This window comes from Aedes albopictus, chromosome 3, assembly GCF_035046485.1.
Source record: "Aedes albopictus strain Foshan chromosome 3, AalbF5, whole genome shotgun sequence".
In the NCBI taxonomy this organism is placed as follows: domain Eukaryota; kingdom Metazoa; phylum Arthropoda; class Insecta; order Diptera; family Culicidae; genus Aedes; species Aedes albopictus.
Window position 1 is genome coordinate 106604037 of NC_085138.1, and position 23775 is coordinate 106627811.

The following is a 23775-nucleotide window of genomic DNA, read 5'->3' on the forward strand; positions in this document are numbered from 1 at the left end:
TACAAAGTTGCTAGAGGAGTTCCTTTAGAAATTGTTGGATGAATTCTTTGAGGAAGTCCTGTAGAAACTATATAAGGAACTGTTGGAATCTTGCCGTAATGCCAAAAGCTTAGAAAAATTTTCCATTGTAACCCTAGTGGCGTGCAGTGCCCTCTATAGGAAGCAGCAAACTATTGGTTTTGAGAAGCATTTCAGCGAAATTGATTTTTGTCTGCAAACACAATATATTATTCTTTACGCAGGATTTCAAAAACACTTTCTCAGATACAGTTGTTGCGTCCGATAGCGGCATGTCTTATGAAACGAATCCGGCATTTATTTCCATTATGTATTAGTTATTTATATTAATGTGAATGGAAAAAAACTAGGGGTGGGTAATGTCTGAGACATAACCGCATTGTTGACGTAGGACAAAGGCTGGAATGAGGTTCCGACTTTTATATATTGAAATGGGCCCTTTAATTTGAAGTCTTAAATCAGCTGATTTTTCGTGTCATTGTTGTCCGACCTTCGTAAATAAATGCATAACGAATTTATCACATAACGTCGGTTTCCTGCAATAGGGGCACAACTCAAGATATGTCATTTTTGAGATTTTGATGGCAAATGATGAAAAACTATGTAAAATTTCATCTCACAAAGACCCGTTCCAAAATTCGATGAGAAACGCGAGATTTGGGCATTTTCACCAATTTTCCGCAGTAAGGGCACAACTCAAAATCAGTCAATTTTTTCAATAGTCGTTGAAAAATAGTTGTCAAAAATTCATGAAACAGATAGTCCTTCAGCCCCTTTCAATGATACAACAATCAAAATTTGTTTACTTTTATCAAATGATGAGAGAAATAAGTGAATTTGCAGGAGGTGCTTCATGATTGCCAAATTTCAAACGCTTATTCTGAAAATTCACATTTTTTGAGTTGTGCCCTTATTGCAGGAAACCGACGATAAAAGGCCTACACAATGTATGCTGGCAAAATTCAAATCGGCGGAGTGATGTGTTGATTAAAGTTGTTACCTATGTGATCCATTTCACTGAACGCATTCATAAGATGTTAATTAGTTAAACCTTCCGTAACTCGCGCGGTTGGCCATCACTTGAGGGTTGAGTATTATTTTATTTTGAAGATAAATGTTCAACCGTTGTTTGAAAGAATTTTCGTCGAAAGGAAAGAATGATTATAATATTGAAAAGCGTTAAGCCATAGCTTCCCAAACATCATATTGCGATCGCAACAATCATTAAAATAACTAAAATTGCCGCTATGAAATGAACAGATGGAGCCACCGTAGCCATGTGTATTTGACACAACTCAATTGGGTTCTTTAGGGGTATCCAGATTATTGCATAATCGGAATCTCCGTCCAAAAATTAGTCGAAATCCAAAATTTCATCATTTTTGGTGACCGGGAACTATTTTTAAAATGCATTTAAAGTTTGTATGGAGAAAATTTTTTGGTCGGGGTGAAATGTCACTTTATCGATTGAACTGTCATTCTATCCACGGAAATTAAAACTGTTTTGTTTATTTAACCATCAAAACAAAGAAATTGGAACGCAATAAATTCACCTAATACTCAGAAAAATGAGCTCTTTCGATTAGGCTAAAGAAAATGGTAATATTTAATTCACTAAACAACCCAATTGCTGTTAACGAAATTTTAGATAATTTTGATTGCAGTTTCATGAAATATTCTAGATTCAACAATACGTTGTATAGTTACGCGAACAACAATTAGAGGCCGGCTATACTGTTGCTAAGTTTTCAGTCTGTTGCTTTTAATTATCCGATTCATAACTCTGGAGGAATAATTTTCACTGGTCCTGAAAAGAACCTTTTAAATAACAGGAGATTTCGGCAAGACAATTGAAAATTATCCGCACTGAATGCTGGAAGCCATCGAAAACTGCCATCGCTTACTGCCGTGGATGAGATTCCTGGTTCTTCTTCTTCTTCTTGGCGTAACGTCCTCACTGGGACAAAGCCTGCTTCTATTAGCACTTCCAAAGTAATTAACTGAGAGCTTCCTCTGCCAATGACCATTTTGCATGTGCATATCGTGTGGCAGGCACGAAGATACTCTATGCCCAAGGAAGTCAAGGAAATTTCCTTTACGAAAAGATCCTGGACCGACCGGGAATCGAACCCGTTACCCTCAGCATGGTCATGCTGAATACCCGTGCGTTTACCGCCTCGGCTATATGGGCCCTGTTCCATATAGCCTGAGATGCCTGGTTCCAGATTCTAGAGATTCCTGGTTCTATCAGCTAAATAGCCGAGAGTCATCGCAGGATTGGTGAGCAGCTGCGGAGGTGACATCCATTCCCTTTGACTGATTCAACGAAAATGACGGAAGAAAACAGAGGTCACTGCTTTTATTCCCCTTGATTAGTAGATTAGGCTCCTCCCATTTGGCTGGCTTTCCAGTTTATTTCGTTTGCATGACCCGCCCCGAATGCTCCAGACGCATCAAGCAACTAACCAACCGAGAAATGAGCAAACCACCAGCGGGTAACCAAACGATCAACTTTTAAGCGCAAACCGACATTCGGTTCTTCAGATTTGTGCTCTAGAAAATTCTAGGTGTGGCTTCGTCATATATTCACCTTCGAACATTTTCGAAAATTGTTTAAACTTAATTTTAATTAAGCAATGTTTCACGCAAAATAGTTCGGATAGAATAATGCGTTGTTAAATTCCGGGTGGAACCATTAGGCCATTAGTGACCGGTTTCATCATTATTGCTGGGCCACCAAGTATTCAATCTTTCACTTCTCAATTGCACCACACTTTTCTCGTTCGATGGAATGAAATTAGCTGATTCACAAACTCTTAAGGAATAATTAACGGTGGTCCTGAACAAGACCGTTTGATTAATTGACGATTTTAGGAACGAAATGGCATGAATTCACCATGTCACGCAATGCGTGTTGGTTTTCTCCGTGCTGAATGATAAACGCCACCGAAAACTGGACCGCCGTGGATTACAATAATGACCAGTTTCACTATTGCTGGCAACGATGCTCTGTCTTTTGCTTTTTGGTTGCACTACATCTCGATCGATGTTGGAAATTATCCAATTAACTCTTGAGGAATCATTTTCGATGGTCCTGAAAAGGACCGGTTTGAATAATGGACGATTTTGATGCATTCAAAATGCCATGCAATGCGTGTTGGTTTTCGCTGCGGAGTGCGGAGAATGCTGGACGCCGTCGAAAATTGGCCCACCGCCGCTGCCATGGATGCGATTCCAAGTGCTATCATCAGCACGATATCCGAGAGTAGTCGCTGGGTTGTTGTGCTGCTGCCTTGCTGGAGGTGACATCCACCTCCAACCTCCTTGACTGATCCAACGAAAATGACGAAAGAAAACAGAGAACACTGCTTTTATACCCCTAGATTGGCAGATGAAGCTCCTCCCATTCGGCTGGCTTTTCAGTTAATTTCGTTTGCATGACCCGCCCCTTATGCTCCAGACGCATCAAACGATTAATCAACCGAGAAATGAGAAAATTTCCATTGAACGGATAATGTAACCAAAATATTAGATGATTTAGATCATTTTAATTTGGAAAATGTTAGAATTGAAACATTTTTCACGCAAAATGGTCCGGATATGATAATGCGTTGCCAAAGTCCGGGTGGAACAATTAGACGTCATAATTGTTGCTGGCTGAGTTACCAAGCATTCAAAATCATTCACTTTTCGGTTGTACTACACTTTTCCCGTTCGTTGGAATGGAATTATCCGATTCACAGCTCTTGAAAAATCATTTTCGATGGTCCTTAAATTAGGAGGAAAATTAAATGAATTCACTATGCCACTATGCGTGTTTGTTTTCTCCGCACTAAATGCTGAACGCCACCGAAAACTGGCCCGCCGCTTGCTGCCGTGCATGCGATTAATGACCGGCTTTGCTTTTGCTGAGAAACGCCGCTCTGTCCTTGCTTTGCACTAGGTTCACCTTTCTCGATCGAGGGTGGAAATTCATCCAATTAACTCTTGAGAAATCTTTTTCGATGGTCCTGAAAAGAACCGTTTGAATAATGGACGATTTTGATGAATTTACAATGCCACGCAATTCGTGTTGGTTTTCTCCGCGCTCAACGCTAGACGCAATCGAAAACTGGCCCGCCGCTTGCTGTTGTGAATGAGATTCCTGGTGCTATCAGTACGATAGCCAAGTGTCGTCGCTGAGTCGATGTGCCGCTGCCCAGCTCGAGGTGTCACCTCGACGGTGGTCGAAATGGAACTGACGATCAGCTCTCGCATGATCGCATTCCTTCCTGCATCGTAGTTGCCCCCACGATGCGCACCAATCAGAGAGCGTTGGTATACTGAACGAGAAAATTTGTCCGCTACCCATATTTATAGATTTCAGCAATTTCAATGTCTAACTTTAAAACAACTTTTCAACTATTTATCAATGATTTTTAGGTTCATCGAATATTACAAATTGAACGCGGGAGTTTCATCTCTCGGATAACGGGATTTGTTTATCATTTCGTTCAGTGGGAAAGGTACTGTGAGCGTTTAAAATCTTTCACTCAAACGTAACGCTCTTGGTTTCATAAATTTTGAAATGACACCGGGTATAGAAAACAGAGACGTAGTCCTACGTCAAAAATAGTATTCGTTGATATTTCTTGAAACAGCAAATCATTATGAGATTTCACTTATTTGACTGATAAAAACTAGGGGTGGGTAATGTCTGAGACATAACCGCATTGTTGACGTAGGACAAAGGCTGGAATGAGGTTCCGACTTTTATATATTGAAATGGGCCCTTTAATTTGAAGTCTTAAATCAGCTGATTTTTCGTGTCATTGTTGTCCGACCTTCGTAAATAAATGCATAACGAATTTATCACATAACGTCGGTTTCCTGCAATAGGGGCACAACTCAAAATATGTCATTTTTGAGATTTTGATGGCAAATGATGAAAAACTATGTAAAATTTCATCTCACAAAGACCCGTTCCAAAATTCGATGAGAAACGCGAGATTTGGGCATTTTCACCAATTTTCCGCAGTAAGGGCACAACTCAAAATCAGTCAATTTTTTCAATAGTCGTTGAAAAATAGTTGTCAAAAATTCATGAAACAGATAGTCCTTCAGCCCCTTTCAATGATACAACAATCAAAATTTGTTTACTTTTGTCAAATGATGAGAGAAATAAGTGAATTTGCAGGAGGTGCTTCATGATTGCCAATTTTCAAACGCTTATTCTGAAAATTCACATTTTTTGAGTTGTGCCCCTATTGCAGGAAACCGACGATAAAAGGCCTACACAATGTATGCTGGCAAAATTCAAATCGGCGGAGTGATGTGTTGATTAAAGTTGTTACCTATGTGATCCATTTCACTGAACGCATTCATAAGATGTTAATTAGTTAAACCTTCCGTAACTCGCGCGGTTGGCCATCACTTGAGGGTTGAGTATTATTTTATTTTGAAGATAAATGTTCAACCGTAGTTTGAAAGAATTTTCGTCGAAAGGAAAGAATGATTATAATATTGAAAGGCGTTAAGCCATAGCTTCCCAAACATCATATTGCGATCGCAACAATAATTAAAATAACTAAAATTGCCGCTATGAAATTAACAGATGGAGCCACCGTAGCCATGTGTATTTGACACAACTCAATTGCTAGATTCAACAATACGTTGTATAGTTACGCGAACAACAATTAGAGGCCGGCTATGCTGTTGCTAAGTTTTCAGTCTGTCGCTTTTAATTATCCGATTCATAACTCTGGAGGAATAATTTTCACTGGTCCTGAAAAGAACCTTTTAAATAACAAGAGATTTCGGCAAGACAATTGAAAATTATCCGCACTGAATGCTGGAAGCCATCGAAAACTGCCATCGCTTACTGCCGTGGATGAGATTCCTGGTTCTTCTTCTTCTTCTTCTTGGCGTAACGTCCTTACTGGGACAAAGCCTGCTTCTCAGCTTAGTGTTCTATGAGCACTTCCAAAGTAATTAACTGAGAGCTTCCTCTGCCAATGACCATTTTGCATGTGCATATCGTATGGCAGGCACGAAGATACTCTATGCCCAAGGAAGTCAAGGAAATTTCCTTTACAAAAAGATCCTGGACCGACCGGGAATCGAACCCGTTACCCTCAGCATGGTCATGCTGAATACCCGTGTGTTTACCGCCTCGGCTATATCGTCGGTTTCCTGCAATAGGGGCACAACTCAAAATTGGTCGTTTTTGAGATTTTGATGGCAAATGATGAAAAACTATGCAAACTTTCATCTCACAAAGACCCGTTCCAAAATTTGTTGAGAAACGCGAGATTTTTGAATTTTCACCAATTTTCCGCAATAAAGGCACAACTCAAAATCAGTCAACTTTTTCAATAGTCGATGAAAAATAGTAATCCAAAAATCATGAAACAGATAGTCCTTCAGCCCCTTTCTATGATACAACAATCAAAATTCGTTTACTTTTGTCGAATAATGAGAGAAATAAGTGAACTTGTAGGAAGTGCTTCAAGTTTGCCAATTTTCAAACGCTCATTCTGAAAATTCACATTTTTTGAGTTGTGCCCCTATTGCAGGAAACCGACGATATGGGCCCTGTTCCATATAGCCTGAGATTCCTGGTTCCAGATTCTAGAGATTCCTGGTTCTATCAGCTAAATAGCCGAGAGTCATCGCAGGATTGGTGCGCAGCTGCGGAGGTGACATCCATTCCCTTTGACTGATTCAACGAAAATGACGGAAGAAAACAGAGGTCACTGCTTTTATTCCCCTTGATTAGTAGATTAGGCTCCTCCCATTTGGCTGGCTTTCCAGTTTATTTCGTTTGCATGACCCGCCCCGAATGCTCCAGACGCATCAAGCAACTAACCAACCGAGAAATGAGCAAACCACCAGCGGGTAACCAAACGATCAACTTTTAAGCGCAAACCGACATTCGGTTCTTCAGATTTGTGCTCTAGAAAATTCTAGGTGTGGCTTCGTCATATATTCACCTTCGAACATTTTCGAAAATTGTTTAAACTTAATTTTAATTAAGCAATGTTTCACGCAAAATAGTTCGGATAGAATAATGCGTTGTTAAATTCCGGGTGGAACCATTAGGCCATTAGTGACCGGTTTCATCATTATTGCTGGGCCACCAAGTATTCAATCTTTCACTTCTCAATTGCACCACACTTTTCTCGTTCGATGGAATGAAATTAGCTGATTCACAAACTCTTAAGGAATAATTAACGGTGGTCCTGAACAAGACCGTTTGATTAATTGACGATTTTAGGAACGAAATGGCATGAATTCACCATGTCACGCAATGCGTGTTGGTTTTCTCCGTGCTGAATGATAAACGCCACCGAAAACTGGACCGCCGTGGATTACAATAATGACCAGTTTCACTATTGCTGGCAACGATGCTCTGTCTTTTGCTTTTTGGTTGCACTACATCTCGATCGATGTTGGAAATTATCCAATTAACTCTTGAGGAATCATTTTCGATGGTCCTGAAAAGGACCGGTTTGAATAATGGACGATTTTGATGCATTCAAAATGCCATGCAATGCGTGTTGGTTTTCGCTGCGGAGTGCGGAGAATGCTGGACGCCGTCGAAAATTGGCCCACCGCCGCTGCCATGGATGCGATTCCAAGTGCTATCATCAGCACGATATCCGAGAGTAGTCGCTGGGTTGTTGTGCTGCTGCCTTGCTGGAGGTGACATCCACCTCCAACCTCCTTGACTGATCCAACGAAAATGACGAAAGAAAACAGAGAACACTGCTTTTATACCCCTAGATTGGCAGATGAAGCTCCTCCCATTCGGCTGGCTTTTCAGTTAATTTCGTTTGCATGACCCGCCCCTTATGCTCCAGATGCATCAAACGATAAATCAACCGAGAAATGAGAAAATTTCCATTGAACGGATAATGTAACCAAAATATTAGATGATTTAGATCATTTTAATTTGGAAAATGTTAGAATTGAAACATTTTTCACGCAAAATGGTCCGGATATGATAATGCGTTGCCAAAGTCCGGGTGGAACAATTAGACGTCATAATTGTTGCTGACTGAGTCACCAAGCATTCAAAATCATTCACTTTTCGGTTGTACTACACTTTTCCCGTTCGTTGGAATGGAATTATCCGATTCACAGCTCTTGAAAAATCATTTTCGATGGTCCTTAAATTAGGAGGAAAATTAAATGAATTCACTATGCCACTATGCGTGTTTGTTTTCTCCGCACTAAATGCTGAACGCCACCGAAAACTGGCCCGCCGCTTGCTGCCGTGCATGCGATTAATGACCGGCTTTGCTTTTGCTGAGAAACGCCGCTCTGTCCTTGCTTTGCACTAGGTTCACCTTTCTCGATCGAGGGTGGAAATTCATCCAATTAACTCTTGAGAAATCTTTTTCGATAGTCCTGAAAAGAACCGTTTGAATAATGGACGATTTTGATGAATTTACAATGCCACGCAATTCGTGTTGATTTTCTCCGCGCTCAACGCTAGACGCAGTCGAAAACTGGCCCGCCGCTTGCTGTTGTGAATGAGATTCCTGGTGCTATCAGTACGATAGCCAAGTGTCGTCGCTGAGTCGATGTGCCGCTGCCCAGCTCGAGGTGTCACCTCGACGGTGGTCGAAATGGAACTGACGATCAGCTCTCGCATGATCGCATTCCTTCCTGCATCGTAGTTGCCCCCACGATGCGCACCAATCAGAGAGCGTTGGTATACTGAACGAGAAAATTTGTCCGCTACCCATATTTATAGATTTCAGCGATTTCAATGTCTAACTTTAAAACAACTTTTCAACTATTTATCAATGATTTTCAGGTTCACCGAATATTACAAATTGAACGCGGGAGTTTCATCTCTCGGATAACGGGATTTGTTTATCATTTCGTTCAGTGGGAAAGGTACTGTGAGCGTTTAAAATCTTTCACTCAAACGTAACGCTCTTGGTTTCATAAATTTTGAAATGACACCGGGTATAGAAAACAGAGACGTAGTCCTACGTCAAAACTAGGAGTGGGTAATGTCTGAGACATAACCGCAATGTTGACGTAGGACAAAGGCTGGAAGGACTTTTATATTCTCATAATACAATGTTTGTTGTTATGATAATACAAATGGGTGGACTGATGTGTTGAGTAAAGTTGTTGTGTGATCGCTATCGCTGGACGCATTCATAACCCAACAATCATTTTTGCTGTATAAGAGTAAAACAAATCACTCTTAAGCTAACTTAAGCTCAAGAAGCTGTTATTCAGCTGGTCCGGTTACTTGGGAAGATTTTGAATAGTTCAAGAGTTATTTCGTTTTGAAGAGAAATGATCAATTTACTCTTCTACGAGAGAATTTTCATCGAGCGGATAAAATTATTAGATAATTGAACGGCGTTAGATAGATCCTTTTAATTGAAGATTAGCGTGAAACTCATTCAATAATACGTTGTTTTCATCTGGGAAGAACATATTAGTGGCCGACTTCACTATTGCTGAACTACCAAGCTTTCAGTCTGTCGCTTTTAATTACCGAAACATAACTCTTGAGAAATCATTTTCGCTGATCCTGGAAAAGACCGTTCATAAAACGGAAGATTTTGGCAAGACAATTATTGCATGAATTCATCACGCAATGCGAGTTGATTTTACCCATACGGAATGCGGCCGTTTGCTGTCGTGGATGAGATTTCTGGTGCTGCCACCACGATAGCCGAGAGTCATCGCTGAGTTTGTGTGCTGCTGCCTAGCTGGGAGGTGACATCTCCCTTCTCCTTGACTGATCCAAGGAAAATGACGAAAGTTAACAGAGGAAACAGCTGTTATGCCCCTAGATTAGCAGATGAAGCTCCTCCCATTCGGCGGGCTTTCCAATTTATTCCGTTTGCATGACCCGCCCACATTGTGTCAGACGCTTTAAACGACTAATCAAAGCCGTTCTTTGAGACAATTTCTAATCGAACGGATGAACTAACCGAAGTATTGAAAAGTTAAGATCATTTTAATTCGATAAATATTAGAACGCAACAATGTTTCAGGCACAATTTGTCCGAATAAGATACTAGAACAATTAGAACAATTAGAGGCCGGCTATACTGTTGCTAAGTTTTCAGTCTGTCGCTTTTAATTATCCGATTCATAATTCTGGAGGAATCATTTTCGATTTAAGTAATAGAAGATTTCGGCAAGACAATTGAAAATTATCCGCACTGAATGCTGGAAGCCGTCGAAAACTGCCATCGCTTACTGCCGTGGATGAGATTCCTGGTTCTATCAGCTAAATAGCCGAGAGTCGTCGCAGGATTGGTGCGCAGCTGCGGAGGTGACTTTCACTCCCTTTGACTGATCCAACGAAAATGACGGAAGAAAACAGAGGTCACTGCTTTTATTCCCCTTGATTAGCAGATTAGGCTCCTCCCATTTGGCTGGCTTTCCAGGTTATTTCGTCTGCATGACCCGCCCCGAATGCTCCAGACGCATCAAGCAACTAATCAACCGAGAAATGAGCAAATTTTCATTGAACGGATAGAGTAACCAAAATATTGGATAATTTCGATCAGTTTAATTCGAAAAATGTTCAAACTAATTTTAATTAAACAATGTTTCACGCAAAATAGTCCGGATAGAATAATGCGTTGTTAAATTCCGGGTGGAACCATTAGGCCATTAGTGACCGGCTTCATCATTATTGCTGGGCCACCAAGTATTCAATCTTTCACTTTTCAGTTGCACTACACTTTTCTCGTTCGAAGGAATGAAATTAGCTGATTCACAAACTCTTAAGGAATAATTAACGGTGGTCCTGAACATGACCGTTTGATTATTTGACGAGTTTAGGAACGAAATGGCATGAATTTACCATGCCACGCAATGCGTGTTGGTTTTCTCCGTGCTGAATGATAAACGCCACCGAAAACTGGACCGCCGCTTGCTGCCGTGGATTAGAATAATGACCAGTTTCACTATTGCTGGCAACGATGCTCTGTCTTTTGCTTTTTGGTTGCACTACATCTCGATTGATGTTGGAAATTATCCAATTAACTCTTGAAGAATCATTTTCGATGGTCCTGAAAAGGACCGTTTTGAATAATGGACGATTTTGATTCATTCACCATGCCACGCAATGCGTGTTGGTTTTCTCTACGGAGTGCGGAGAATGCTGAACGCCGTCAAAAATTGGCCCACCGCTCCGCTGCCATGGATGCGATTCCAAGTGCTATCATCAGCACGATAGCCGAGAGTCGCTGGGTTGTTGTGCTGCTGCCTTGCCGGAGGTGACTTCCACCTCCAATCTCCTTGACTGATCCAACGAAAATGACGAAAGAAACTAGGAGTGGGTAATGTCTGAGACATAACCGCAATGTTGACGTAGGACAAAGGCTGGAAGGACTTTTATATTCTCATAATACAATGTTTGTTGTTATGATAATACAAATGGGTGGACTGATGTGTTGAGTAAAGTTGTTGTGTGATCGCTATCGCTGAACGCATTCATAACCCAACAATCATTTTTGCTGTATAAGAGTAAAACAAATCACTCTTAAGCTAACTTAAGCTCAAGAAGCTGTTATTCAGCTGGTCCGGTTACTTGGGAAGATTTTGAATAGTTCAAGAGTTATTTCGTTTTGAAGAGAAATGATCAATTTACTCTTCTACGAGAGAATTTTCATCGAGCGGATAAAATTATTAGATAATTGAACGGCGTTAGATAGATCCTTTTAATTGAAGATTAGCGTGAAACTCATTCAATAATACGTTGTTTTCATCTGGGAAGAACATATTAGTGGCCGACTTCACTATTGCTGAACTACCAAGCTTTCAGTCTGTCGCTTTTAATTACCGAAACATAACTCTTGAGAAATCATTTTCGCTGATCCTGGAAAAGACCGTTCATAAAACGGAAGATTTTGGCAAGACAATTATTGCATGAATTCATCACGCAATGCGAGTTGATTTTACCCATACGGAATGCGGCCGTTTGCTGTCGTGGATGAGATTTCTGGTGCTGCCACCACGATAGCCGAGAGTCATCGCTGAGTTTGTGTGCTGCTGCCTAGCTGGGAGGTGACATCTCCCTTCTCCTTGACTGATCCAAGGAAAATGACGAAAGTTAACAGAGGAAACAGCTGTTATGCCCCTAGATTAGCAGATGAAGCTCCTCCCATTCGGCGGGCTTTCCAATTTATTCCGTTTGCATGACCCGCCCACATTGTGTCAGACGCTTTAAACGACTAATCAAAGCCGTTCTTTGAGACAATTTCTAATCGAACGGATGAACTAACCGAAGTATTGAAAAGTTAAGATCATTTTAATTCGATAAATATTAGAACGCAACAATGTTTCAGGCACAATTTGTCCGAATAAGATACTAGAACAATTAGAACAATTAGAGGCCGGCTATACTGTTGCTAAGTTTTCAGTCTGTCGCTTTTAATTATCCGATTCATAATTCTGGAGGAATCATTTTCGATTTAAGTAATAGAAGATTTCGGCAAGACAATTGAAAATTATCCGCACTGAATGCTGGAAGCCGTCGAAAACTGCCATCGCTTACTGCCGTGGATGAGATTCCTGGTTCTATCAGCTAAATAGCCGAGAGTCGTCGCAGGATTGGTGCGCAGCTGCGGAGGTGACTTTCACTCCCTTTGACTGATCCAACGAAAATGACGGAAGAAAACAGAGGTCACTGCTTTTATTCCCCTTGATTAGCAGATTAGGCTCCTCCCATTTGGCTGGCTTTCCAGGTTATTTCGTCTGCATGACCCGCCCCGAATGCTCCAGACGCATCAAGCAACTAATCAACCGAGAAATGAGCAAATTTTCATTGAACGGATAGAGTAACCAAAATATTGGATAATTTCGATCAGTTTAATTCGAAAAATGTTCAAACTAATTTTAATTAAACAATGTTTCACGCAAAATAGTCCGGATAGAATAATGCGTTGTTAAATTCCGGGTGGAACCATTAGGCCATTAGTGACCGGCTTCATCATTATTGCTGGGCCACCAAGTATTCAATCTTTCACTTTTCAGTTGCACTACACTTTTCTCGTTCGAAGGAATGAAATTAGCTGATTCACAAACTCTTAAGGAATAATTAACGGTGGTCCTGAACATGACCGTTTGATTATTTGACGAGTTTAGGAACGAAATGGCATGAATTTACCATGCCACGCAATGCGTGTTGGTTTTCTCCGTGCTGAATGATAAACGCCACCGAAAACTGGACCGCCGCTTGCTGCCGTGGATTAGAATAATGACCAGTTTCACTATTGCTGGCAACGATGCTCTGTCTTTTGCTTTTTGGTTGCACTACATCTCGATTGATGTTGGAAATTATCCAATTAACTCTTGAAGAATCATTTTCGATGGTCCTGAAAAGGACCGTTTTGAATAATGGACGATTTTGATTCATTCACCATGCCACGCAATGCGTGTTGGTTTTCTCTACGGAGTGCGGAGAATGCTGAACGCCGTCAAAAATTGGCCCACCGCTCCGCTGCCATGGATGCGATTCCAAGTGCTATCATCAGCACGATAGCCGAGAGTCGCTGGGTTGTTGTGCTGCTGCCTTGCCGGAGGTGACTTCCACCTCCAATCTCCTTGACTGATCCAACGAAAATGACGAAAGAAAACAGAGAACAATGCTTTTATACCCCTAGATTAGCAGATAAAGCACCTCCCATTTGGCTGCCTTTGCAGTTTATTCCGTTTGCATGCTACAGACGCTTCAAACGATTAATCAACCAAGAAATGAGAAAATTTTCATTGAACGGCTGAAGTAACCAAAATATGTGGTTGAACCACACTTTTCTCGTTCGATGGAATGAAATTATCTAATTCACAACTCTTGAGGAATAATTTTTGGTGTTTCTGTAAAAGACCGTATGATTAATTGACGATTTTAGGAAAGAAGTGGCATGAATTCACCATGCCACGCAAGGTGTGTTGGTTTTCTAAGTGCTGAATGATGGACGCCACCTGAAACTGCCCCGATGCTTGCTGCCGTGGATGAGATTAATGACCGGCTTCACTCTTGCTGGCAACGAAGTACACCTTTCTCGATCGAGGATTGAAATTTCTTCAATTAACTCTTGAGGAATCACTTTCGATGGTCCTGAAAAGGACCGTTTGAATAATGGACGAATTTGATGAATTCATCATGCCACGCAATGCGTGTTGGATTTCTCCGCGTTCAATACTAGGCGCCGCCGAAAACTCGCCCGCCGCTTGCTGCCGTGGATTAGATTCCTGGTGCTATCAACCGAGAGTCATCGCAGTCGATGTGCGGCTGCTTGCTGGAGATGACATCCTACCCCCTTGGCCGATCCAACGTAAATGAAGACAGAAAACAGAGGACACAGCTTTTATACCCCTAGATTAGCATATGAAGCTCCTCCCATTCGGCTGGCTTTTCAGTTAATTTCGTTTGCATGACCCGCCCCTCTTGCTCCAGACGCATCAAACGATTAATCAACCGAGAAATGAGAAAATTTCCATTGAACGGATAATGTAACCAAAATATTAGATGATTTAGATCATTTTAATGTGGAAAATGTTAGAATTGAAACATTTTTCAAGCAAAATGGTCCGGATATGATAATGCGTTGCCAAAGTCCGGGTGGAACAATTAGGCGTCATAATTGTTGCTGACTGAGTCACCAAGCATTCAATAATTCACTTTTACGGTTGTACTACACTTTTCCCGTTCGTTGGAATGAAATTATCCGATTCACAGCTCTCGAAAAATCATTTTCGATGGTCCTTAAAAGGACCGTTTGGATAATGAATAATTCTAGGAAGAAAATTAAACGAATTCACTATGCCACTATGCGTGTTTGTTTTCTCCGCACTAAATGCTGAACGCCGTCGAAAACTGCCCCCCCCCCCCCCCGCTTGCTGCCGTGGATGCGATTAATGACCGGCTTCACTCTTGCTGAAAAACGATGCTCTGTCCTTGCTTTGCACACTTCTCGATCGAGGGTGGAAATTTATCCAATTAACTCTTGAGAAATCATTTTCGATGGTCCTAAAAAGGACCGTTTGAATAATGGACGATTTTGATGAATTTACAATGCCACGCAATTCGTGTTGATTTTCTCCGTGCTCAACGCTAGACGCCATCGAAAACTGGCCCGCCGCTTGCTGCCGTGAATGAGATTCCCGGTGCTATCAGTACGATAGCCGAGTGTCGTCGCTGAGTCGATGTGCCGCTGCCCAGCTCGAGGTGTCACCTCGACGGTGGTCGAAATGGAACTGACGAACAGCTCTCGCATGATCGCATTCCTTCCTGCATCGTAGGTAGTTGCCCCCACGATGCGCACCAATCAGAGAGCGTTGGTAGACTGAACGAGAAAATTAGTCCGCTACCCATATTTATAGATTTCAGCGATTTCAATGTCTAACTTTAAAACAACTTTTCAACTATTTATCAGTGATTTTTAGGTTCACCGAATATTACAAATTGAACGTGGGAGTTTCATCTCTCGGATAACGGGATTTGTTTATCATTTCATTCAGTGGGAAGGATACTGTGAGCGTTTAAAATCTTTCACTCAAACGTAACGCTCTTGGTTTCATAAATTTTGAAATGACACCGGGTATAGAAAACAGAGACGTAGTCCTACGTCAAAACAACCTCTCGTTTGACCACCACAGGCCATAGGGTTGCTTCAGTGCAGTGCAGTGGCTGTTGATGCTGAATAGTTAATCAATGTACGGAGACTCAAAGGCGTTCCTAATGTAAACAGTAATTAACGTCAATGATGATTGAGTTTGTTATTGAGCCCTTAAGTATTGCTCAAATGTATGTTGGTGTTTCATTAGTGACCATGTCCGAGGGTGGCTTTCACAACCTGATGCGGCCAATCATTGTACCCGCGCAATTTCTTGGAATGTTCCCAATCCAGGGGGCGGCTTGACCATCTTCATCCATGCTGCAGTTTCGGTGGGCATCCGGGCGAACTGCTGTGAGTATTGTCGTCGTAAGCTGTTCGCTTCTGATGGCAACGGCTGAGATTCGTCGCATAGTCCGAACTGGCGTCAACTTCTCCAACATCATTGGGACGTACTTTTTCGTCGATACGGCAGTGATTGTAGGCATGACGCTGCTGATGGCTTCGGGTTGGAGAAGGTTTCTTTGCGAGGTAGAGAAACTTGAACAAATATGGATCAGATGGCCCTACAATTTGCGAAGCTCACGGCTGAAGTTGACATGCTGGAGTTTGGCCGTGATATGGATGATTCTTGCTGTCGGTAAGACCGTGACCCCTACTATTACCTCTTTTCAATGTATCGTTTAAACCGATTTCCAGTGGAACACTGTCTAGCTTCATACGTTCACGTCTTCAGCCAATATAGAGAATCTCTGCGCTGCAATTGGGCATTCTCCAATGCTGTGGAGAATTTCGCCGTCCGTAACTATGCCTACATCTTCAACTGGATGCCGTATAACGTCCCGGTTCTGTTGTTTGTTCGAGTAGGTTTCCAATTTACCAGTTTATTCAAAGTATTGCCTTATTCCGTTTGACAACCTTCAACAGTACGTAACTTACTCCCTGACGATGGCATGGACGTATCAAGATGTTCTGATCATGGTCATCAGCGCTTACGTAAAGGCACGGTATAGACAGTTTTTCTGGCGTGTTGAGGCTGCTTGCAGTGGAGCAGTGCTACCCGGTAAATCCTTCTGGATGGAGATTCGAGAGCACTATGTTGTTATCAGTGAGTTCCTGATGCACGTGGACAGAATGTACTCGCCGTTGGTAGTTAGTTCCTGTTGTAACAATATCTTTTTGATATGCTACCTGCTGTTGCACAGCTTGAAGTAAGTACCTATCGTTTCATAGTCTGGACGTTTAATTTTGTTCTTCTCACAATAACCAATAATCTTCTTATCCTCCAACAGACCACAACCATACACCATATCGTTTATCTATTTTTGGTACACCCTTTGCTTCCTGATTGGTCGTGCCCTGACGACCCTTTGGATGGCAGCCGAGCTGAATCGAGAGAAAGGAACGGCTCTGCGGGTGGTTCAACGCATCGCCAGTGATGCTTGGTGCCCAGAGGTGAAAAAATGTTTTACAGACTCTAACTGTGTAACTTGCCCAATGTCCATCCCATGTCATTTCCTCCACTTGAATTACAGCTCGAACGGTACTATCTGCAGCTGCGAGCGGAAGTTGGCGCCCTTTCCGGTGGCAGGTTCTTCCATCTGACTCATCAGACAACCTTTACCGTGAGTGGGAGTTATTTACTGTTTGTTTTGACATGGCTGCAATTATTGACGTAGGACTACGTCTCTGTTTTCTATACCCGGTGTCATTTCAAAATTTATGAAACCAAGAGCGTTACGTTTGAGTGAAAGATTTTAAACGCTCACAGTACCTTTCCCACTGAACGAAATGATAAACAAATCCCGTTATCCGAGAGATGAAACTCCCGCGTTCAATTTGTAATATTCGGTGAACCTAAAAATCATTGATAAATAGTTGAAAAGTTGTTTTAAAGTTAGACATTGAAATCGCTGAAATCTATAAATATGGGTAGCGGACATATTTTCTCGTTCAGTATACCAACGCTCTCTGATTGGTGCGCATCGTGGGGGCAACTACGATGCAGGAAGGAATGCGATCATGCGAGAGCTGATCGTCAGTTCCATTTCGACCACCGTCGAGGTGACACCTCGAGCTGGGCAGCGGCACATCGACTCAGCGACGACACTTGGCTATCGTACTGATAGCACCAGGAATCTCATTCACAACAGCAAGCGGCGGGCCAGTTTTCGATTGCGTCTAGCGTTGAGCGCGGAGAAAACCAACACGAATTGCGTGGCATTGTAAATTCATCAAAATCGTCCATTATTCAAACGGTTCTTTTCAGGACCATCGAAAAAGATTTCTCAAGAGTTAATTGGATGAATTTCCACCCTCGATCGAGAAAGGTGAACCTAGTGCAAAGCAAGGACAGAGCGGCGTTTCTCAGCAAAAGCAAAGCCGGTCATTAATCGCATGCACGGCAGCAAGCGGCGGGCCAGTTTTCGGTGGCGTTCAGCATTTAGTGCGGAGAAAACAAACACGCATAGTGGCATAGTGAATTCATTTAATTTTCCTCCTAATTTAAGGACCATCGAAAATGATTTTTCAAGAGCTGTGAATCGGATAATTCCATTCCAACGAACGGGAAAAGTGTAGTACAACCGAAAAGTGAATGATTTTGAATGCTTGGTAACTCAGCCAGCAACAATTATGACGTCTAATTGTTCCACCCGGACTTTGGCAACGCATTATCATATCCGGACCATTTTGCGTGAAAAATGTTTCAATTCTAACATTTTCCAAATTAAAATGATCTAAATCATCTAATATTTTGGCTACATTATCCGTTCAATGGAAATTTTCTCATTTCTCGGTTGATTAATCGTTTGATGCGTCTGGAGCATAAGGGGCGGGTCATGCAAACGAAATTAACTGAAAAGCCAGCCGAATGGGAGGAGCTTCATCTGCCAATCTAGGGGTATAAAAGCAGTGTTCTCTGTTTTCTTTCGTCATTTTCGTTGGATCAGTCAAGGAGGTTGGAGGTGGATGTCACCTCCAGCAAGGCAGCAGCACAACAACCCAGCGACTACTCTCGGATATCGTGCTGATGATAGCACTTGGAATCGCATCCATGGCAGCGGCGGTGGGCCAATTTTCGACGGCGTCCAGCATTCTCCGCACTCCGCAGCGAAAACCAACACGCATTGCATGGCATTTTGAATGCATCAAAATCGTCCATTATTCAAACCGGTCCTTTTCAGGACCATCGAAAATGATTCCTCAAGAGTTAATTGGATAATTTCCAACATCGATCGAGATGTAGTGCAACCAAAAAGCAAAAGACAGAGCATCGTTGCCAGCAATAGTGAAACTGGTCATTATTGTAATCCACGGCGGTCCAGTTTTCGGTGGCGTTTATCATTCAGCACGGAGAAAACCAACACGCATTGCGTGACATGGTGAATTCATGCCATTTCGTTCCTAAAATCGTCAATTAATCAAACGGTCTTGTTCAGGACCTCCGTTAATTATTCCTTAAGAGTTTGTGAATCAGCTAATTTCATTCCATCGAACGAGAAAAGTGTGGTGCAATTGAGAAGTGAAAGATTGAATACTTGGTGGCCCAGCAATAATGATGAAACCGGTCACTAATGGCCTAATGGTTCCACCCGGAATTTAACAACGCATTATTCTATCCGAACTATTTTGCGTGAAACATTGTTTAATAATAATTAAGTTTAAACATTTTTCAAAAATGTTCGAAGGTGAATATATGACGAAGCCACACCTAGAATTTTCTAGAGCACAAATCTGAAGAACCGAATGTCGGTTTGCGCTTAAAAGTTGATCGTTTGGTTACCCGCTGGTGGTTTGCTCATTTCTCGGCTGGTTAGTTGCTTGATGCGTCTGGAGCCTTCGGGGCGGGTCATGCAAACGAAATAAACTGGAAAGCCAGCCAAATGGGAGGAGCCTAATCTACTAATCAAGGGGAATAAAAGCAGTGACCTCTGTTTTCTTCCGTCATTTTCGTTGAATCAGTCAAAGGGAATGGATGTCACCTCCGCAGCTGCGCACCAATCCTGCGATGACTCTCGGCTATTTAGCTGATAGAACCAGGAATCTCTAGAATCTGGAACCAGGAATCTCAGGCTATATGGAACAGGGCCCATATAGCCGAGGCGGTAAACGCACGGGTATTCAGCATGACCATGCTGAGGGTAACGGGTTCGATTCCCGGTCGGTCCAGGATCTTTTCGTAAAGGAAATTTCCTTGACTTCCTTGGGCATAGAGTATCTTCGTGCCTGCCACACGATATGCACATGCAAAATGGTCATTGGCAGAGGAAGCTCTCAGTTAATTACTTTGGAAGTGCTCATAGAACACTAAGCTGAGAAGCAGGCTTTGTCCCAGTGAGGACGTTACGCCAAGAAGAAGAAGAAGAAGAAGAACCAGGAATCTCATCCACGGCAGTAAGCGATGGCAGTTTTCGATGGCTTCCAGCATTCAGTGCGGATAATTTTCAATTGTCTTGCCGAAATCTCCTGTTATTTAAAAGGTTCTTTTCAGGACCAGTGAAAATTATTCCTCCAGAGTTATGAATCGGATAATTAAAAGCGACAGACTGAAAACTTAGCAACAGCATAGCCGGCCTCTAATTGTTGTTCGCGTAACTATACAACGTATTGTTGAATCTAGCAATTGAGTTGTGTCAAATACACATGGCTACGGTGGCTCCATCTGTTAATTTCATAGCGGCAATTTTAGTTATTTTAATGATTGTTGCGATCGCAATATGATGTTTGGGAAGCTATGGCTTAACGCCTTTCAATATTATAATCATTCTTTCCTTTCGACGAAAATTCTTTCAAACTACGGTTGAACATTTATCTTCAAAATAAAATAATACTCAACCCTCAAGTGATGGCCAACCGCGCGAGTTACGGAAGGTTTGACTAATTAACATCTTATGAATGCGTTCAGTGAAATGGATCACATAGGTAACAACTTTAATCAACACATCACTCCGCCGATTTGAATTTTGCCAGCATACATTGTGTAGGCCTTTTATCGTCGGTTTCCTGCAATAGGGGCACAACTCAAAAAATGTGAATTTTCAGAATAAGCGTTTAAAAATTGGCAATCATGAAGCACCTCCTGCAAATTCACTTATTTCTCTCATGATTTGACAAAAGTAAACAAATTTTGATTGTTGTATCATTGAAAGGGGCTGAAGCACTATCTGTTTCATGAATTTTTGACAACTATTTTTCAACGACTATTGAAAAAATTGACTGATTTTGAGTTGTGCTCTTACTGCGGAAAATTGGTGAAAATGCCCAAATCTCGCGTTTCTCATCGAATTTTGGAACGGGTCTTTGTGAGATGAAATTTTACATAGTTTTTCATCATTTGCCATCGAAATCTCAAAAATGACATATTTTGAGTTGTGCCCCTATTGCAGGAAACCGACGTTATGTGATAAATTCGTTATGCATTTATTTACGAAGGTCGGACAACAATGACACGAAAAATCAGCTGATTTAAGACTTCAAATTAAAGGGCCCATTTCAATATATAAAAGTCGGAACCTCATTCCAGCCTTTGTCCTACGTCAACAATGCGGTTATGTCTCAGACATTACCCACCCCTAGTTTTTTTTGTTTACATTAAACTTCTCGCACGTAGATTGCAGCCGTAATTTTCACCTATGAATTAGTGATGATAAAATACTCCAGAATGACGGCAGCTAACGTGGGAATTCCGGAGAATTGTTCTGCTATGGCATTTTCGCAAGACTGAGGAGCATGCAGAGAACGCCACAAAATAAAAAAAATAAGTTGGATCATGCGCTGGATGAATTAAACGAAAATTTTTAAAATCCACCCAACCCCCGAACACCATTTTATTCGAGAAAATCCTGGGAAAATCCACCTAGGGGCCAGGGAGTGGACCTGTGTGCAAATCTGGCTGAGACATCGATTTTTGTGAAACGATTCGAATCGGATCAGCAGAATCGATTCACCGATTTAATCGAATGCCGTGAATCGATGTTTTCACATCGATTCGATATTATAAAATATTATAAAACTATAAAATGATTCGTTTACTGCATGAAGTTCAAGTTTATGGATTGTTTTATTTGTCTTAATAAATTCAAAATTGGACAATTTCTTCAGAATTTTCCTGTGAATTTCCCAATAATTTCACCGGCAATTTCCTCCAGGATTGCAAAGGATTTCTCCAGAGTTTTCCGAGAATTCCTCCAGGAGTTCCTCGGAAATCCATACATCTTTTAGTGGGAATTCCAAGATTCAATCAACATTACATTAGGAATTCTTTCAAGATTGCCCCAAAAGTTTATTCAGGTTTTTCCTGAGAAATTCACTAAGATTTCCCAGGGAATTCTTCCAGGAGTTACCCGAAAATCCAGGAGCTCCCGCGATTTTTTTTCTAATGATTCCCGGAAATGCCTCCAGGGGCTCCCTGAAATACTTCTAAGAGTTCCAGATTTTTTCTTTTGGAACTTCTTCAGCAGATCCACGGGAATTCCGGGACAGCTCAAAAATGAGTTGTCAAAAAAAAATAGTGTTTTACCCGAACGGTTCTAACTTTGCGAAAGATTAATCAATCGAGCCCAAATTTGTACCAATGATGCACATATAACAGGTTGACAAACAGTCAAAATTTGAGATTTTTTGATGCATTCTATGAAAAGTTATAGCATGTTGAACTTTTTTGTGAGAGAAAAAAAAAGTTGCCTACCCCAAACATTTTGGCCATCCCCTGTATTACTGGGAATTCCTCCAGGATTTCTCCGGAAACTACTAAAGAACAATGGGTATACATTCACGTTTCTCCAGGAGTTGCTCAAGAATTTTACCAGGAGTTTCTCGGGAATTCCAGAAGGAGCTTCTCAGTGATAGCTCCGGGAATTGCTGCAGAAGTTTCTTGAAAATTTCTTCAGGAGTACCTCGGGAACAACGCAAAGAAATCCTCGGAAATTTCTCCAGAAATTTCGCAGGAATTCCTCTAGTTACTAGCGTGATTTTTGCCGGAGTTGCTCGGAATTTCCACCAGGAATTTCCTGGGAGCTCCTCGTGAATGCTTCCAGTAGTTTTTTCTCTTAGGTTTCTCGGAAATTCCACCAAGAGTTTCTTGAAAAATTCTCCCGAAATTCCTCGGCAGTTTCCTCAGGGAGTACCTTGTGGATTGGTCCAGGACTTCCCGGCAATTCATCAGGATTTCCTCGGAATTCCCTCAAGAAGTTCCACGTGAATTTCAGCAGGAGTTCTTCGGCAATTCCTCTAGGAGTTCGTCAGAAGTTCCTCAAAGAGACCCCCAGAAATTTCTTAGAATTTCTTCAAGATTTCTTCAAGAAGAGTTCATTGGGATTTTTTCCAGTAGTTCCTCTGAAATGCCACCAGAAGGCTCGACGGAAACTTCTCCAAGAGCTCCTCCACGAGTTGCTCGGGAATTCCAACAGGATTTTTTTAACAATATCTGCAGAAGTTCATCGGAAATTGCTTTGTGGAATTCTTTCAGGAGTTGCTCGAGAATTTAACCAGGGGTGCCTCGGAAATTCGTCCAGGAGTTTATATAGAATTATTCCAGAAATTCCTCCAGAGTTCTTTTGTAATTCATCCGCAAGTTCCTTGGAAATTCCACAGAATGTTTTTCGGGAATTGCTGCAGAAGTTCCTCGTAAATTCTTTATGATATTTCTCGCGATGTTCTCCAGGAGTTGCATGGAAATTCATCCAGGAGTTCCTCAAAAATCCCTTTATGAGTTTCTCGAGTATTTTTTCAGGAGTTGCTCAGGAATTCAGCCGGGATTTCCTAGGAAGATCCCTAGGAATTTCTACAGGAATTCCTTGGAAGTTCCTCTTGAAGTTACTCGAGAGTTCTTGCGGGAGTTCCTCAGGAATTCTCTCTGTAATTCTTCGAAAATATCCCACAGAGTTCCTCGGGAGCTTTATTTCAAGAAGTACCTTATAAATTCCTTCGGAAGTTCCTCGGGAATTCTTCCAGTAGTTCCTCAAAAACTGCCCCTAGAGTTCCTAGGGAATTTCTCCAGGAGTTTCCTGACAATTCTTCCAAGAGTTCCTCGAGAATTTACCTAGTAGATGAAGTAGTAGACAAGAAGTAGGTACAGGTAATCTTCAAAATACCCTCGATATAGCGTACTATCAAGATATAGCAAATTCGATATAACGTACATTTTGCATCGATATAACGTACAACATTG

General features: G+C 41.6%; 1 protein-coding gene across 1 annotated transcript; it reads left to right on the top strand.

Annotated features, from left to right (window-relative positions):
- The first annotated feature begins 15626 nt into the window (after positions 1–15626).
- On the top strand, positions 15627–21341 carry LOC109415305 (gustatory receptor for sugar taste 64a-like). The gene is made up of 5 exons (XM_062856999.1): positions 15627–16468; positions 16533–16816; positions 16898–17060; positions 17141–17230; positions 21217–21341. The coding sequence occupies exons 1-5, from the start codon at positions 16280–16282 to the stop codon at positions 21328–21330; spliced, it is 840 nt and encodes a 279-aa protein (XP_062712983.1). The 5' UTR covers positions 15627–16279; the 3' UTR covers positions 21331–21341.
- Positions 21342–23775: the final 2434 nt, after the last annotated feature.